The following is a 17,626-nucleotide window of genomic DNA, read 5'->3' on the forward strand; positions in this document are numbered from 1 at the left end:
TAAAAATAACTCTGATGTCTCTGTTGAGACATTTGAGTTAATTAATGTATTATTACATAAAATAATAAGTCCTATGTTTGAATCCATATGTGAGCGTCATGCACGGAATGATATGTCTTGGAATTAAAGTGTGGTTATGTTGTTTGGTTCATACAGAATGATATGGAAATTAAGAAAGAAAAAAAATTATGAAGACTTTGAATTGAAGGAAAAGATAGGGATTTAGCAAAAAAAAATCAGATGAAGGGAACAAAGCAAAGAAACAAAAATAGTGTCATGACAATACAAAAATATGGCTTACTAAAAAAATATTTTTATGTGAGATGAAAATAAACATAGATTTTTTTTTTTAAGTTTGAAAGATATTTATAAAGATCGACCCATAACTTAACATCACATTAGATTAAACATTCGAGGGCAATACATATATAGAGTAAATTTAATCAGTTGGATACTACTATTTATCAAGGACTTAGTTGATTTTATATATAATCATGTAATATGCTTGTGTGTCTATTCATAAAAGATTAACTCTTTCAAACATTTCACGATCCTTCAAGAACTTATAAAAAAAAGGTGGATTAGAGTAAATATTTAACTCAGAATTTCAACAAACAAACACTTGATAGATAATACATATTATAAATATAAATTTTATAAGTTTTGAATAGTCACGCAATAAGAGATCTAAAGTGATCTGAGTATTTACATGACATTATTGTAAAATAAAATAACGAATTAATCCTAGACACTACCAAAAATGCTCATCGGCAATATACCACTCAGACAACCTTATTTTGATTGATTTTTGCACTCAAATTCTAAAAACAAAAGATATTTTAGTAACATTAGAATATTTTTTATATAATCAGTAAACTAATTAAGATTTTATTAGAAATCCAAGTAAAAGTTATAAGAATTTAGTGGTCAGAAGGCAATTGAGATGATCACGGGATGCATATAGTCAACTTCAATGGCGTCCATTACTGCAAAGACAAGAACAGTGTGTCTTTCCACGTTAATTTATCCCACGAGACCCGCGCCCTAAGGCCAACACAAGAGCAATGGACACACCCTTTCATTAAGAATCATCCATTCCATCGCGTTGACTATTATTTACCCTTCCTTTCTTCCACCTCAAACTTCCATCGCGTTGACTATTATTTAGTGAAAGATGCTGATAAGAGAGCAAATTTCCTTCTCCTGATGAAAGAGAATTCGATATGCTTATAACATAAATCACTAATAATCCGATCTCGTGGTTATTTCTTGGAAGAAAAAGTTTCCTTTGTTCTTTAATTATTCCATTAGAACACATTTTGTTTATTATACGGTGAGTGATAAACATAATATGTGTAAGTTAAGATGCAGGCAGACGTATTATATTTTCTTGACTACATTAATCACATAATTCAAAAAATTAATTTTTATAGAAAATATTTATTATTTTTAATGATGTAATGTGTGATTGTGAGAAAGAATATAATAGGATAATTAATTATAGATTATTTTTTATAATTAGTTATCTTTAGTATCTCAATCTTTATTATTTTTTAAAATTATATTAAAATCTTTATACTTAATTTTACATGATTAAAAATAAAAAAAAAGATAGATATTTTGTTAGAAGGGGTTAAATAGTTCATTTTTATAAAAATAAAAAAAAAATATTAATATAATTTTTGAATGTATGAAAATTAAAATGCTAAAATTAATTAATTATAAAAGATAATTTGTATTTAGTCCAATGTGAATCGTGGGATAGAATTCAATATGACATGCGTGTGTGACATGATATCCTACGTGAATCGTGTGGAGGGGGGGGGGGGGGGGGGGGGGCCCACGTCCCACCACCTGTCCCCACACATATAGGCGCTTCTTCCTCGGGGGATAACCGATGCCATCAACTGCCACCCGAAAACGAGGAGAGAGCGAGCGAGAGCGAGAGAGAGAGAGAGAGAGAGACGGTCGCTCCTCGTCCACCATCTGTCATGGATCGAAGATAGTGTGTGGGCGATCTCAACCCGAGACCTCTTCTCCCTCCCCTCTTTATCTCCCCCTTTCCCTCCTCCTCGCTCTCCCTCTCTCTCTTTTTCTCTTTCTCTTTCTACCTGCATCGCGTCCTCCTCCTCTTCCTCCTCCTCCCGTGCGAGAGCAACGAGGACAGAAGGAGAGCAGGTGTGTGCGCTGCGCTGGGAGTTCCCTCGGGCGGCGACGACACTGCCTTGGCCGGCCCCGACATGGAGAAGGAGGAGCAGAAGGAGAGGAAGCCGGGGGAGGAGGGTGGCGAGCCCAGCGAGGCCAGCAGCGAGGTGGAGGGGAAGATAAGCCGGAAGCCCAGCTGCGCCTCCCTCGCCTCCAACGACGAGGACTACGTAGGCGGCGACGAGGAGGACGATGACGAGAAGCGAGCGGTGCTCCTCGGCCCGCAGATTGCTCTCAAGGAACAGCTTGAGATGGACAAGGTGCAGTCTTATCATACATATATCGTCTGATCTAATCTGATACATATGTATATACTCCGTCAATGCACATTGTGGTTGGTTCCACAGGATGATGAGAGCTTGAGGAAGTGGAAGGAGCAGCTCCTTGGAAGTATTGATCTCAATGAAGTTGGAGGTTCTCTCTCTCTCTCTCTCTCTCTCTCTCTCTCCATATACTAATATGTATCTACGTATTCTCTTTGGACTTGCTCGATTTGATGTAACGTGCACATGACCTGTTCGCTTATTTTACGCAGAGACTCTCGACCCGGACGTAAGGATTCAAGACCTCACGATCCTGACTTCCGAGCGCCCCGATCTGGTTCTACCGATTCCATTCGTCCCCGACCCGAAGGGCTTCGCGTTCGCGCTCAAAGACGGAAGCCGCTACCGCCTCAAGTTCTCCTTCACCGTCTCCAACAACATCGTCTCCGGGCTCCGCTACACCAACACGGTCTGGAAGACCGGGATGAAAGGTAGTGTTTGAAACGTAACCTTGGTCCTTGTGCTGTCGTGGGCTTTGTTTTGTTAAGCTTCGTGTGCTATGCCGTCGTGGCGTTCGATCTTTTGTCCAGTTGACAGCACGAAGGTGATGCTGGGAACATTTAGCCCTCAGAAGGAACCTTACACGTACGAGCTGGAGGAAGAGACCACCCCCGGTGGTTACTTCGCGAGGGGATCCTACTCTGCAAGAACAAAGGTGAGAGCGGTTACTGCAGATGAGCGGACATGGACAGAGGATGATGCATGCTACCCTTTTGCTTTTGTTGCAGTTCGTGGATGATGACGGGAAGTGCTACCTCGACATGAGCTACTACTTCGAGATCCGGAAAGACTGGCCGACGCCCGCTTGAGCATCGTCCGAAGGTTTTGTGCCATTGAATCCGTCTCCGGAGGAACTGAAGCTTGTCATTGCATGCTTGCAGAGGATTAATCGTTTTGATTTGAACTCCGGAGATGGATGTCTTGAGGTGCTGTCGTTCCGGGCGAAGGTGTTCGACATGAGTCAAGCTTTGTTATGTGTATGGGGGAAAGTTGCAAGCCTTTGATGTTTGCTTTGCCTTCTCTGACATGGTGTTAATCTTGTGTTGCTTCTTCCTCTGTGGCCCTCCTAAATGGGATGCTAATAACAAATGTTTACTTCTGTTTTGCAAGGATTGTTAAGAGTTTCTTTTCATGGAATGTGTGTTGGTTAATTATGTCCATAGATCACTGCTTTCCAACCATACAAATCAATTACAAGGATTGGATTCATGTTATGAACTCACTATTTCTTCCTTGTTTCTGCTAAAAATGAAATGGGTGTACAATCGATTAGAAGGATTGGATTCATGTTATGAACTCACTATTTCTTCCATCTTTCTGCTAGAAATGAAATGGGTACAGGTTTTTACTTTTCCTAAGTAGATTATGATCGATCAATTTTATGTTAAACCAGGATAGAATATGGTGTTCATAGATCTAATAATATTATCATTAGGCTATGGAGCATGGTTTGATACATACCGACATGACACATGATACATTCATACGTATTGCTTGTACTGAACGATATACAACAATAGGATGAACCTTACTACAGACAAGGACTGTCAGAAGCCCGAGTTTTATTTAGCAGCATGAAATTGCTTGTATTTTCTTACTAGTTTAATCCCACGAAAATTAAAAGGAACGACAACAATAAAAATAATAAGAAATAGCTCAGCCCTTTTAGCATATTCAAATTCCAGATGCTTTTATGAAGATGAAAAAAAAAGAGAGATGCTATTCCATAGTGCCATGCTAAATTTATCGAAGCATGATTAAGGTGATAAATATGGTGTACGTGCAGGTCAGACTAAGCACAAACACCCATGAGATTTCCCAGGGAAATAATCTTCACAAGATGGAGCAAAGTTTAGACGCACAAGCATGAGTCATCCATAAGCTTGCAACAAGTACAATCAGAATGGCACAACAGTTAGTTCCTGAGCAATTCAACATTACAACTCTAGGGCAAGGACATTTAGAGGATTTAATGTTGCAATTTTCAATCATAAATGCGTATGAAACGTGAAAAAAAAAACTATTTATTCGCATTTAACCTGTCATTTAGTCAGCGCTCACCTTTATAAGATTTGAGCACAACAAAACGATTAATCAGCGAGACAACATTTAGAAGGGGGAAAACAAAATTGGAGAGACGATACTAACAATGATCGATCGTCGTCATTTTTTCACCACCAACCATTATACCATCAAAATTTTCTCCGAGAGGAAATGGAACTCAAGGGGAGCTTTTGGTTCTAAGGGGCCATGAGTCCTTCGATTGTGTATGAGAGAGACTGTGCCCAGTCAGTTTTGAATAATAATGTTTGTAGTGTCCGCATTACGTTATAATCTGGATCCAGTTTGCGCTGCCAACCCTACAAAATAAACAAATGGGAACTTCAGCTGTGCCAGAGAAACAAAAGACATTCTGAAACACATTTGTTACTGTTTCAATCAAGCTGGTTAAGAGTGCCACAGACTAATACATCATGCCCCCCCTTTTTTTTTCAAATTCCCATCCACACATGAGCAGGAGCAATCATCTGAAGACTAGAATTATTTCCACGAATAAAAATCTGATGCATAAAGCAGGCACCATTTGTATGGAAGAGCAGGAATTCGAAACATGAGCAACCTTTGTAATGGAAAAATTTTCCACCTGTATATGATTTTCATTATAGATCATGTGTTTGTATATGCCTGAATATTGTGTTTAGCAAATAGAAGTAGTTGTTAGATTGATAAGAAAATAACTATAATGATTTGAAGTTCAGATGCTTCACTTCACCAAGAAATTACTGAACACAGCCACTATCCAGATAATCTAATTTTTTTCACGTGATTCCCAGAATAAGCAAACACAATGCAGTTTTCATCAAGAAATAAACCGATACTTCTTAGCACAATTAATTGGAAATTGTTTAGAGCTGATATGTGCATGAGCTTCTTCTATGAAAAGCTCCTCGGAGACTCTTCTTGTCTCATGCCTCTGCGCAATTCTAAAATTGCCTTAAAAAATTGACTTTATAATGCTCAATGTGTCCCATAAAAAGCACATACAAAAGAGCTAATCTATAAGCCTATAAGTTCTATGATGCAATCATATTACTTAAACATACAAGACAAGGAAAGAGTTGTATCTTTTTGTTTAATGCTCCATATGATGGTTCAGATGATATCAAATTGGGATGGGGTATATACATCATTTGTACAAGCTAAGAAGTACAAGATACAAAGAAACAGAAGCTGATACATATGATGGTTCATATGATTGAAAGAGTTGTATCATTTTGTTTAATGCGCCATGTGATGGTTCACATGATATCAAATTGGGATGGGGTATATAAACCATTTGTACAAGCTAACAAGTACAAGATACAAAGAAACAGAAGCTGATACATACAGTGGGGTAAAGTTGATTAAGATATTTACCTCTAGAACCAAAGTTGTCACCATCACAGTGCAAACATTACCGTCAATATTGACTTTATGGCGGCGAACTTGCTCTAGCAATTGATGCATGCATTCAGCTGGATGGACAGAATCCCCTTCAGCTGAGCCCCAAAAACTGAATGACCTCACTACCTCCTGTAATATCATATACACATCACCAATGAACATGCATACACATGAATGCATATACAGGTGCATGGGTATCCAGTGTTCGAAGTAACTATTAGAGTGTGATAGGATCTCAAGCGCAGAGAACATATCAATTAAATTTCCAGCCTTAAAACACTTCAAGAAAAGAGGCTACAACAGACAGTACCTCAATGAAAGCCTTTGGATTTGGGCAGTTTTGATTTTTCGATAACCTTAAGGTGCACTCAGCAGCAGTCCGGCCATCTCGAAGAGCAACAGCCTTAAAGAAGTCAAGCAGATTTACACGGTCACTGCCGGAAAGCTCTGCAGTCATGCCTACATCAAGAAAGATGACATGAGGCCTTGATTTAAAAAGCCCTTTATTTGAGTGCTTGGTTTGAACTCGGACAAGAATATTTCCAGGATGCATATCTGCATGGATGAAATTGTCCACCTGAATAAAAATGACTGCTCAAGTTAACTATAGAAAGAAAGTCACCTTAAAATGTAACAAAATGCTTAACAACCACAAAGAGAGTTTAAATGGTTCCAAGATTCATAACATACTATCAAGGAAAAAAAAGGTGAATGCATGGTTCAATTGGGACCTTGATCCTCGTCCTTGGAAGAAAATAAACAAAGTGTCCTCTGATAAAAAAGAGTTACGCTGACTGTTGCCATCAAGAATAAAAGTTTTCTTTGAGAACACTAGTAGTAATAATTTTGAATTAAGAAAAAAAGAAATATTATAAGTAGGAACACAAAAACATAAATTAGATGAAGTGTTAATAGCGAGTCCAATGCAATTTCCATTGATATTGATTGTTTTTATTGGTCTGCACGTCAAACTTGAATGCGGAAGCAATATGCACAGACAAAAAATACTATAGGCTGAAAAGAAGGTTGAAAACCTGGGTGGAACAAAAACCAAAACTAGAAAGATCACAAGAACAAAATAATACCATCAAAGAGACAAATGGAGATCATACCAAGAGCATCTTCAAGAGTGCATGAGTCCCAATGTGAGCAAGAGCACTTTTGACTCGGTCATGCCCATCAAGCTCATCAACATAGTGAGAAACGCTTTGCCCATACTCGTAAGTCTCCACTAAAACTGCAGGATGGACAAGTGGGTAGAGAGGTTTTGGAAAAGATACATCCTTCCACCTGCGAAAATTATAAATGAAGCGGCTTAGATGGGCAGCTTCCCTTGCAAGATCTACTTGAGACATCATGAAAACAGCAAACTGCTGCACGCTTTCGTCAAGGCGCAACCACTTCAAGGTAGGCATGAACTTGGAGATCTTGGCCACTATATTAATTATCATGAAATCCCTCCTAATGGACTCACCAACACCAGGATGTCTAACCTTTACAGCAACAACCAGGCGCTTTGCCTGTTGACCAGGATATCGAAATCTCAAAGAAGCCCGATGTACTTGAGCTACACTTCCAGACGCCACAGGCTCCTCTTCAAAATTCTCAAAAACATCAGAAAGTTTGCGGCCAAATGCTTTCTCTATAGATTTCCTTGTGTAGGCAAAGCTATGAGCAGGTGCTTTAGTATGAAGCTTCGCCAATTCAGTGCAAAGGTCACTAGGGAAGAGGTCTGGACGTGTAGCAGCCCACTGACCCCATTTTATTAATGCTGGACCTGCCTTTTCCAGAGTAGAATGAACAAGATGAATCCACACTTTCCTGAACTTAGGACCACAATCATCTGCAAGTGGAGCCATTACTATTATAGGGGAGAACAGAATAGCCAAATAGAATGCTCTTAGGAATAATATAAAACACTCCAACAGCGAAAGAATAAATGAAGTGAGAAAAATATGGCTATCTTGTGCACGCGTATAAAAATCATCTCGTGTTCGAAAATATTCCCCATCTGCCCAAGCCATTTTAGACAATGCAATCTCTCCTGCAACAAATGCAAGAAAACTAGGAACTAAATGGGATCTAGTGACAGCCAAGCTTGTAGCACAAGCAATCTTACTGACAGGTGAAGAAGCAATTCCTCTATAAGAGTACATTACACAAAGCCTTTGCCAGGCAACTTGAGCATGATGTGTCATTGAACTTCTAGCTGAAAGAACAGAGAACTTCCGCAAGGGGTTATTCTTGTATAAGTTCTCCTCAGATTTGTAGAGCATAGATAAGTTATTTTGTCTGCAAAAAACTTTGTAACAAGATAACATTCTGTATGAAAAAGGGAATCCATTTGTTGAAGATAATCTAGGTTCTGTAGTGGAAAAGCTGGTTCTGTAATTTGCTAGAAAAGAATACCCAATTTTCCTGATTTTATGAAAAGACAAAAACCTGCAAGTGGGATGAAGGATGTTGTAAGTCACAAAGTAAACCTTGAAATAAAATATTAACTAAAACATTTAAATTCTTAGACTATAATTGACTAATAGCTATTCAATATTATTATCTACTGAGTATAACAAGAACCATGTTAAGTTATGCAAATAAGATGATTTAGAACTGATAAACCAATTTCCTACATGGATAATACATGCATTCCCATGGGGCAAAACACTGGCAAGAGTACAAACAAGTGAGTACATAACCCATTAGTGCATAATCAATGTAAGAGGAAATCATGATATTCATATTTCAGAAACCACATTTAAAAAAAAAAAAGAAAACATTGAACGTTGACATATTAATTATATTGGAATTGTTTATGATGGTATTGGGTCAGACAATATCACAAACAATTTCATTCTTACCAAAGCACATTGTAGTCCGATAAAAAGACCAACAATATTAGGCATTGTCTTGAATGGTCCGATGACATAAACCAGTTAATCCTTAATCAAAACAATATGAACTCATTATTTTTCCACATAGCAGTCCTTATATAGTAGGAATGAAGGATGTCATCATGTTTCACCGTTGCTCATCACTTATTTAAGACAAATTGAACAGCTAATCAAGCCAATTCGACATTCAAAACTGATCTCTATATTATACATCTGCAAATCAACACCAATCCCGAAGCTCAGTGGCACAGACCATACCGGTCACAATATGCAGGCATACTGTGACCAACAAAAAGGAGAAAGAAAGAGAAAGAAAAAGAAGAGGAGAAGAGAAAAATGGAACTTGCTAGCCTAATCTTGCAACCTTAAGCAAGCTCTCGGGCGCATCTTGCAACTCATACAAAGGATTCGTCTCTCAATGACGAAGAACCTGTCTTACTCACGGTGCCCACTACCCCAATGTCACGGCCTTAGCTGGAATTGCCTAAGGCGTGAGGCACCTGTGCGGCAAAGGCGTGAACTTAGCTTGCGTTGCCTAAGTCGCGTTTCGCCCTTGCGATTTGCGTTCGCAAAGATCAGCCCACTTGCAACCTCTCGTAGGTCCCGAAGGACCAGTAAAAAGAGAAAGTTGATTAGTTCGAAGAATGAGCGACGGACAAGTCCCGACGTCTCGCGAAAAGGGGAAGCTTTACAAGCAATTCAGGGAGCACCTTGCGTGCACAAGAGAAAAGAGGGAGAGGGGGAAAACAAGGACTTTAGAAGGTTGAATGAACAGCTGCAAGTCCACAAACAGCTGCTCACCGGGTGCCGGGCGCGACAACAAGTTCCAGTCAAGGTAATGTGCGAACTTGCGAAAGATTGTTCAACGTCGGACACTATACCAAAGCCCCATCCAGCCTTGTGCCACCCGGGTGGTTCCAAGGGGCTAAGATGGCTGACGTTTTGTGAGCAAAAGCGGACTGTAGGAAACAGCCCGTGGCACACGAAAACGAAACTGTTTTGGGCTATTTTGGGGTTGTTTTGCTTGGTTTGGTGAGCGGTCGCTTTGTAGCGCTGCAACTTGTTCGAACTTACATTTTTACAAGCAAAATGACTCAAAACCAAGACAAAACATGCTGCCAAGCAGCTGTACATGTAGATGAGGGCGACGAACGGTTCGTTGAACGGAGTTGTTGCGGGTGCGCGACGACCGTTCGTGACATTCTCCCCCACTTAAACTGTCGACGCCCTCGTCGACGCTTGTTGGTAGTTGTTGATAATTGTTTCTTCATGTCGTAAGGCGTCTTCGGGCTCCCAACTGGCTTCAGTTCGGGGAAGCTTTCACCACTTCACCAAGTACTCGGTCTGCTCAGCTCCATTGGGTAGCTTTATCTTGTGATCCGCTAAAATGGTTTCAACTCGCTTCTCGTAGGAGACTCTGGTGGGGGGTAGCCGAGTTGGAACACTTCGGGAAGCATCTTACGAATCCGAGTGGTAGGCTTTTAGGTTGCTGGCGTGAAGAACGTTGTGAATTTTGAACCACCCCGACAGCTGCAACTTGTATGAGACATTGCCTACCTTGCTGATAATTGGGAAGGGCCCTTCATACTTGCGCACCAATCCTTGGTGGACTTTGTTCCTAAATAATTAGAGTGATGCTGGTTAGAGCTTTACCAACACCAAATCGCCGACTTTGAACTCTTGCGGTCGCCTTCCCAAGTCTGCCCACTTCTTCATCCTTTTTGCCGCCTTCTCCAAGTAAGCCCGCGCAATATCTGCATTTCGATGCCACTCCTTTGCGAAGTGGTAGGCTGACGGACTACTCCCAGTATTACCCGATTGCCATGGTGTGAGGAGTTGACGGTTGTTGTCCTGTAATAACCTCGAAGGGGTTCTTGTTGGACGCAGAGCTCCGCTGCAAGTTGTAGGAGAATTGGGCAATGTCTAACAACTTCACCCAATCTCGTTGGTTGGCACTCACGTAGTGCCGAAGATATTGCTCCAGGAGCGAGTTTATCCTCTCGATTTGGCCATCCGTCTGGGGGTGGAGGCTTGTGGAGAAGTATAACTTGGATCCCAACCATTTGAATAGCTCAGTCCAGAATCGTCCCAAGAACCGAGCATCTCAATCACTTATGATATTGTGCGGGACTCCCCAATACTTCACCACATCCTTCATCATCAGCTTGGCTGCCTCCTCTGCTTAACAGTGTAGGGGAGCAGCAATGAAAGTTGCATACTTTGAAAATCGATCGACTACCACGAGTATCGATCCGAATCTCTCTACTAGTGGCAAGCTTGATATGAAGTCCAAGGAAATGCTCTCCCACGGCCTTTCTGGTACGGGCAACGGCTCCAAAAGTCCCACCGGCTTCCGCTGCTCCGCCTTGTCTTGTTGGCAAGTGAGGCACGTTCGAACATATTTCTCCACATCAGTCCCTATCTTCGGCCAATAGAAGGCCCTCTCCACGAGAGCCAACGTTCGGTGAATACCTGGGTGTCCAGCCCATAGGGAATCGTGACACTCTCTTAAGAGTTCACGCCTCAAATTGTCCACTCGAGGAACATAAACCCTATTCCCTTTTGTGTACACGAGTCCCTCCTGGACCCAAAATCGTCGTGCCTTGCCTTCTTTGATGAGCTGCATCAAGATAACTGCTTGGGGGTCACTATACAGTCCATCCCTGATCCTGGAAAGGAAGTTGGAGTGCAACTGACTTGCTTGGCCTCTGCCCTCCAATTGTACGGAATTCAAGCGCTCCACTTTCCGACTCAATGCATCGGCCACAACATTTGCCTTTCCAGGCTTGTACTCCATTGCCATATTAAATTCAACTAGGAAGTCCTGCCATCGTGCTTGCTTTGGGGAAAGTTTCTTTTGCGTTTGGAAATAGCTCAGAGCAAGGTTCGCAATACCGTACCGTACCGGAGTTTCGACCTGGGCTCGATACCGGTACGGTACGGTATACCGCTCGGTACACCCAGGTGTACCGAGCGGTATATTCAGGCGTGCCGAGCACTGTAGCAATGCTACACTGCTACAGGACTACTACAGTACTGCTACAGTACTGATACAGTACCGGACCGGTAACAGGCGGTCCGCGTACCGGAAGTCTGTCGGACCGGTACGTACCGCCCGTACTGGGCGGTATGGACCGGTACTGCAAACCATGGCTCAGAGTGATGTTGTCTGTCCTCAACATAAATCGCGATCCGAGAAGGTAGTGTCGCCAAACTCGTAGACAATGGATCACCGCTGTCATCTCCTTCTCGTGCATTGGATACCGCCGCTCGGTCTCGTTGAGCTTGCGGCTCTCGTAGGCTACCGGATGACCCTCCTGCATGAGTACTCCTCCAGTACTCCTCCAATAACGAAGTCTGAAGCATCTGTATGGACTTCAAAAGGCTCTCCATAGTCCGACAATTTGAGCACCGGTTCTTCCAGAATAGCAGCCTTCAGATCTTAGAATGCTATTTCACATTTGTCAGATCACTTCTAAGGCTGCTCCGTCTTCAACAACTCCGTCAGTGGAGTTAAACGCTTCGAATACCCCGTTATGAAGTGTCAATAGTAGTTGACGAAACCAAGGAAGGATCTCAACTCTGGCACCTTCTTTGGAGTTCACCATTCCGCAACCGCTTGCACATTTGATTTGTCCATCCGAATGGAACCATCACCAATTCGATGCCCCAAGAATAAGATCTCCGTTTGGGCAAAGTAGCATTTCTCCCTTTTTACGAACAAAGTGTTCTCCCTGAGAACCTTGAAAATTGTCCGAAGGTGCTTGACATGGTCCTCGAGCGTTTGACTGTAGACGACGATATCGTCCAAGTAGACGATCACGAACTTATCCAAATGCTCCTTAAATAGCTGATTCATGAGAGTGCGGAACGTGGCCGGAGCGTTGGTTAAGCCGAAAGGCATCACCAAGAACTCAAACACTCCATACCTGGTCACACAAGTAGTCTTTGCTTCATCGCCTTCAGCAATGCGCACCTGCCAATACCCCGACCTAAGGTTGAGTTTTGAGAAATACTTGGCTTTGCCCAACTTGTCGAACAAGTCCACGATGAGCGGGATGGGACACTTGTTCTTCACTGTCACTTTGTTGAGGGCTCGGTAATCGACGCATAGTCGGAGGCTCCCATCTTGTTTCTTCTGGAAGAGAACTGGAGCTTCGAATTGTGCTTTAGAGCTGCAGATGAGACCACCGCTTAGTAGTTCACCTAACTGCTTCCTGAGTTCTGCCAACTCTGGCGAGGGCATGCGGTAGGGTGGTCTCGCTGGAGGCTTTACTCTTGGCTCCAGCTCGATGTTGTGATCCACGCCTCTGCGTGGTGGAAGAGTCTTTGGCAACTCGGGTGGTATAACGTCATTGAACTCTTTCAGGACGTTCACCACCACAGCAGGTTCTTGAATGGCCTTCTCGCCGAGTGGCTCTAGCTTCATAGCAGCCACGAATGTTAATTCATCTTTTCGCACCCCTTTCTTCAGTTGCAATGCCGATATATGTTGGGGTTTCTTGGTTCCTCTTCGAGAGACGGGAACCACGCAGGGGTCGTCACCTCCCATCATACACAGGGAGTTTAGGAACGACATTGGCACCAACTTCGCCGCGTGCATGAACTCCATTCCAAGAATCACTTGGAAGTCGTCCAGTGGTACCGCCATCATGTTGGTGCTCCCGCTCCATGTTTCGATCTTGATGGGAACTCCCTTCGCCAACCCGGAGATTCGCCTGGCTTTCGAATTCATCGCCTTCATTCGACTTGGGCTCTTCTCCAAGATCAACCCAAGTCGCTTTGCTTCTCGATCGGCAATGAAGTTGTGGGTGTTTGGCCATTTAGCTTGATGTCTACATACATCAGCTCACCACTTCCTGCTTTTTGTAGCTTTGTCTCCGTGTTCTCCCCCACTTGACCCCGCATGGCATTCAACAAATGCATCGCTCCCATCCGGGGTCCATGCGACTCCTCATAGTCACTGCTGGCTTCAGAACTACTCGAACTAAGAGCGACAGCCTTGCCCTTGTCCGATTTGGGGGGGTGAATGGAAGCTGTTAAAGCATTGAGTGCTTGTTTTTGTGGGGACTCCCTCACCATGTGTGGCCCTCCGCACAAGAAGCATCCGCCAGGTTTTGGGGCCTTGCCTTTCGGGCTTGGCCCTTTATGGGAACTCTTCTTCTTTTGTTCGCCCCCGAGCTCCTTCCCTCGAGAATATTTTGGAGGGCGATTGCTTGAAGATTGTTTCCTTCTTCCCGGGTCTTCGGAGGAAACGAAGTCGGTGAGCCTTTCTGCGGCAGCAATTGCCCCGATCAAATCGGCGACATTCCTTCGATGTAGTTCTTGTTGCGCCCATGACTTCAAACCATCAAGGAAGCTGAACAACTTATCCTTCTCAGACATGTCTTGGATGTCCAACATTAGCGCAAAATATTGCTTCACGTAGTCTCGAATGGAAGTATTTTGGCGGAGTTGTCTCAACTTCCTTCTTGCAACGAGCTCGGTGTTCTCCGGTAGGAATTGAGCTCTCAACTCCCGCTTCAAGTCCTCCCATGTATCAACTTGACACCGACCTTGTTGGATCTCCTCCCAACGGGTTCTCCACCAAAGTTTTGCATTTCCGTTCAGATGCATGGTTGCTATGGAAACTTTGGTTTCTTCATAATCAGGCCTCGTAGTTCGAAAGTATTGTTCATGTCGAATAGAAAATTCTCGAGCTCTTTGGCATCTCTGGCCCCTCCATAACCATGAGGCTCGGGTGCCCTCAAGTTTTGAGGCGGCGCAACGCGGGTGTTGCTTCCTCCCGCATTTAGCGCTCTTGTGAGCATGGCCACCCTCGAAGTGAGTTCCGCCACAACTTCTTACAAGTGTTGTACGGAGTCTTTGGTGTCATCTGACAATCGGTCGACTAGGGCCTCAACCTTGTCGATCCTGGACTCTACTCCTTCTTGCGAGCTCTCTACCCCAACAAGCCTTTGTTGGCCATGGTAGAGTTCCTCCAAGCTCGCTTCAAGAACATCCAAGCGGGTTTCCGCCGTTGTGAGTCTCTCCTTGTGACTCTTTTTCCCGGTTGGCGCTCTAGATTGTGCCTCCTTCGCTCGCGGAGAGTAGCCAACTTCTCGCTCATCATGTTCGCTGCCGCGCTCCTCTTGAGCGCTCCAACAGCATGAGAGCGAGTGTGCACATGGAGCCCACCTACGACTGCTTGGGGCAAGGGTCCGGCTTGCCCCGTCTTGCTTGATTCGCCACGATGCTTTGCCATGGCGAAGTTGCAAAGTTCCTTCGCTGCTCGCTCGAAGTGCTTGCCCGCTCTGATACCACAATGTCACGGCCTTAGCTGGAATTGCCTAAGGCGTGAGGCACCCTTGCGGCAAAGACGCGAACTTAGCTTGCGTTACCTAAGTCATGAGGCACCTTTGCGGCAAAGACGCGAACTTAGCTTGCGTTGCCTAAGTCGTGCTTCGCCCTTGCGATTTGCGTCCGCAAAGATCAGCCCACTTGCAACCTCTCGCAGGTCCCGAAGGACCTGTAAAAAGAGAAAGTTGATTAGTTCGAAGAACGAGCGACGGACAAGTCCCGACGTCTCGCGAAAAGGGGAAGCTTTACAAGCAATTCAGCGAGCACCTTGCATACACAAGAGAAAAGAGGGAGAGGGGGAAAACAAGGACTTTAGAAGGTTGAATGAACAGTTGCTCACTGGGTGCCGGGCACGACAACAAGTTCCCGTCAAGGTAACGTGCGAATTTACGAAAGATTGTTCAACGCCCGACACAATACCGAAGCCCCATCCAGCCTTGTGCCACTCGGGTGGTTCCAAGGAGCTGAGATGGCTAACGTTTTGTGAGCGGAAGTGGACTGCAGAAAACAACCCGTGGCACACGAAAACAAAACTGTTTTGAGTTGTTTTGGGGTTGTTTTGCTCGATTCGGTGAGCGGTCGCTTTGTAGCGCTACAACTTGTTCGAACTTATATTTTTACAAGCAAAATGACTCAAAATCAAGACAAAACATGCTGTCAAGCAGCTGTACATGTAGATGAGGGCGACAAATGGTTCGTTGAACGGAGTTATTGCGGGTGCGCGACGACCGTTCGTGACACCAATCCCTAACAAAGAAAGGGGTATAGAGAATCAAATACAAAACATGGGTTTAAAATTCCATCCGAATGACAAGGGAACAATGCACAAATAGGGTTTTCCACAATTCACATGACAGCAAATTAATTCAAAGCCAAAAAAATACTCTTACAGTTACCACACGAACATCTTTTATACTTGCTTTAAGAAAATAACATATGGACATAAAAAAAGAGTGATTTAATCATATATAATGCACCTATAGCCGTCAAAAACCCTAGATTTCACTAGTCACAAATCATGATTAATGCAAAGGGGCAACTATAGATCCTGTACATTACCTAGACCTCACCAGATATAATTATCCATGGCAAATTTTAAGAAACACATGTCGGTTGGTTCCACCAGAGACCAACCAGATTAGTTATTTAGTTTCTCTTTTGTTTTTCCCTCCTCTTCCTTCCTATACTTGTTGGAACGGTAGTCTATTCAAAGTATAACTTACCTACAAAATTACTTTGAAAGTCACAAGGCTGACTTTCTAGCCCAATAATGCACATGTGTCCGCACCAAGGTTTCAGAAGTTAAACCAATTATAATATAGATCAGTACCATCCAAGACCCAGTGAGGCTGATTTCTCAAGCCTCGCCAATTAAAAGGCCAATAAGAACTCAGTTGTATCTATCTTCTACTATAGATTTCCTTTAGTACTCCTTAGAGTACCAAATCATGGTCCTGAAGACTGACCTCGACATCATTTGGCAGTCCAGAGAAATCCTCCTATGCCGCAACAAGAACCCTCTTTAATTCGCAATAGGGAGTTCCATCAAAGCGTCATATACCATAACTGCGAAAGAAATTAGAAAGAAAAAAGGGCAAGCCATCAAATCCAAAAAATTACTCTGATAGAAAATCAAGCTGAGAAGTCTATTGGAAGGAAGCTACAATAAGGGCATCCAGAAACAGAGCTCACGCTGAGACCTCAACGATGTTCTAGGGGCGGCAAAGGCGGCCAGGATGGCGCCGCGGCATCGGAATCCGAGACCTAAAGGAACCCATCAGAACATCTTCAGCAAGATCGAAGGGGAGGAGAACAAGATTCTCTTCCTTGATGTAGCAAACGAAGGGAAAGGGGGGCGGGATCGCGACTCAATGTTAGGATCAGGGTTCAGAAGCAGGAGGAGAAAGGAATGGGAAGGAGAAGAGGCAAGCGGTGACCTGAAGCGAGCGCAGCAGAGGAAGAGAGGGGACGAGAGGCGAAGGCCGTTCCCACGTGCTCGCGGGACGACCGCACGGAGCATAATATATCGGGTTTAAAGAAGATGGACGTTTAGAACCCGCTCCGCTTCGAATAGTCAATTAGTGATGGTATCGGGTCGGGTTGCGGACCACCGTGTATCGTTAAGAACTGGATCCGTATCCAATTCATCTAATGATCAGGTTGAAACCGGGTTCGGGTCGACAACTATAGCAAAGTAATAAAACACTTAGAATCAAATAAAGAAAATGTCAAAAATCAATCTATTATATAATAAAAAATTATTAAGTTCCAAAAATAAATTCAAATTGTTTTATTTTCTAATTAAATGTTTTCAAGAACTCTCTCCTCTTCCTCCAAGCCTTCAGGCCTGCACCATAATTACAAGTAAAACCTGAGGCACACTGGATTCAATCTGAGAAGACTTGCACACAAGTCTGAAGAAAT

At 43.3% G+C, this 17,626-nt stretch overlaps 2 protein-coding genes across 4 annotated transcripts; one reads left to right on the forward strand and one right to left on the reverse strand.

Moving 5' to 3' along the window:
* The first annotated feature begins 1,900 nt into the window (after nt 1–1,900).
* Nucleotides 1,901–3,660, forward strand: LOC135627807 (rho GDP-dissociation inhibitor 1-like). Its single transcript, XM_065134137.1, has 5 exons — nt 1,901–2,465; nt 2,553–2,619; nt 2,741–2,959; nt 3,059–3,183; nt 3,257–3,660. Exons 1-5 carry the CDS (start codon nt 2,241–2,243, stop codon nt 3,335–3,337), a joined length of 717 nt encoding a protein of 238 aa, XP_064990209.1. The 5' UTR covers nt 1,901–2,240; the 3' UTR covers nt 3,338–3,660.
* An 876-nt stretch (nt 3,661–4,536) lies between these two features.
* LOC135627891 (uncharacterized) lies at nt 4,537–17,211 on the reverse strand. 3 transcript variants are annotated; one of them, XM_065134334.1, is made up of 7 exons: nt 17,140–17,211; nt 16,903–16,966; nt 16,669–16,768; nt 7,085–8,414; nt 6,283–6,549; nt 5,946–6,101; nt 4,537–4,888 (listed from the first exon to the last, which is right to left on the reverse strand). In XM_065134334.1, exons 3-7 carry the CDS (start codon nt 16,677–16,679, stop codon nt 4,769–4,771), a joined length of 1,884 nt encoding a protein of 627 aa, XP_064990406.1. In that variant the 5' UTR covers nt 16,680–16,768; nt 16,903–16,966; nt 17,140–17,211; the 3' UTR covers nt 4,537–4,768. The 3 variants fall into 3 exon arrangements, with proteins under 3 accessions (XP_064990406.1, XP_064990407.1, XP_064990405.1); XM_065134335.1 differs by having other exon boundaries at nt 16,895–16,966; nt 17,140–17,184; XM_065134333.1 differs by lacking the exon at nt 17,140–17,211 and having other exon boundaries at nt 16,903–17,043.
* Between the last annotated feature and the right edge of the window lie 415 nt (nt 17,212–17,626).

Source organism: Musa acuminata, chromosome BXJ2-11, assembly GCF_036884655.1.
Source record: "Musa acuminata AAA Group cultivar baxijiao chromosome BXJ2-11, Cavendish_Baxijiao_AAA, whole genome shotgun sequence".
Taxonomy (NCBI): Eukaryota; Viridiplantae; Streptophyta; class Magnoliopsida; order Zingiberales; family Musaceae; genus Musa; species Musa acuminata.

Coding starts and splice junctions, on each gene's coding strand:
- LOC135627891 (XM_065134334.1), bottom strand. Junction 6,102..6,282: donor ATCCAAAGGCTTTCATTGAG/GTACTGTCTGTT, acceptor ATGATATTACAG/GAGGTAGTGAGGTCATTCAG. Junction 4,889..5,945: donor TGACAACTTTGGTTCTAGAG/GTAAATATCTTA, acceptor TTTATTTTGTAG/GGTTGGCAGCGCAAACTGGA.
- LOC135627807 (XM_065134137.1), top strand. CDS start 2,241: ATGGAGAAGGAGGAGCAGAAGGAGAGGAAGCCGGGGGAGGAGGGTGGC. Junction 2,466..2,552: donor AACAGCTTGAGATGGACAAG/GTGCAGTCTTAT, acceptor TTGGTTCCACAG/GATGATGAGAGCTTGAGGAA. Junction 2,620..2,740: donor TGATCTCAATGAAGTTGGAG/GTTCTCTCTCTC, acceptor TATTTTACGCAG/AGACTCTCGACCCGGACGTA.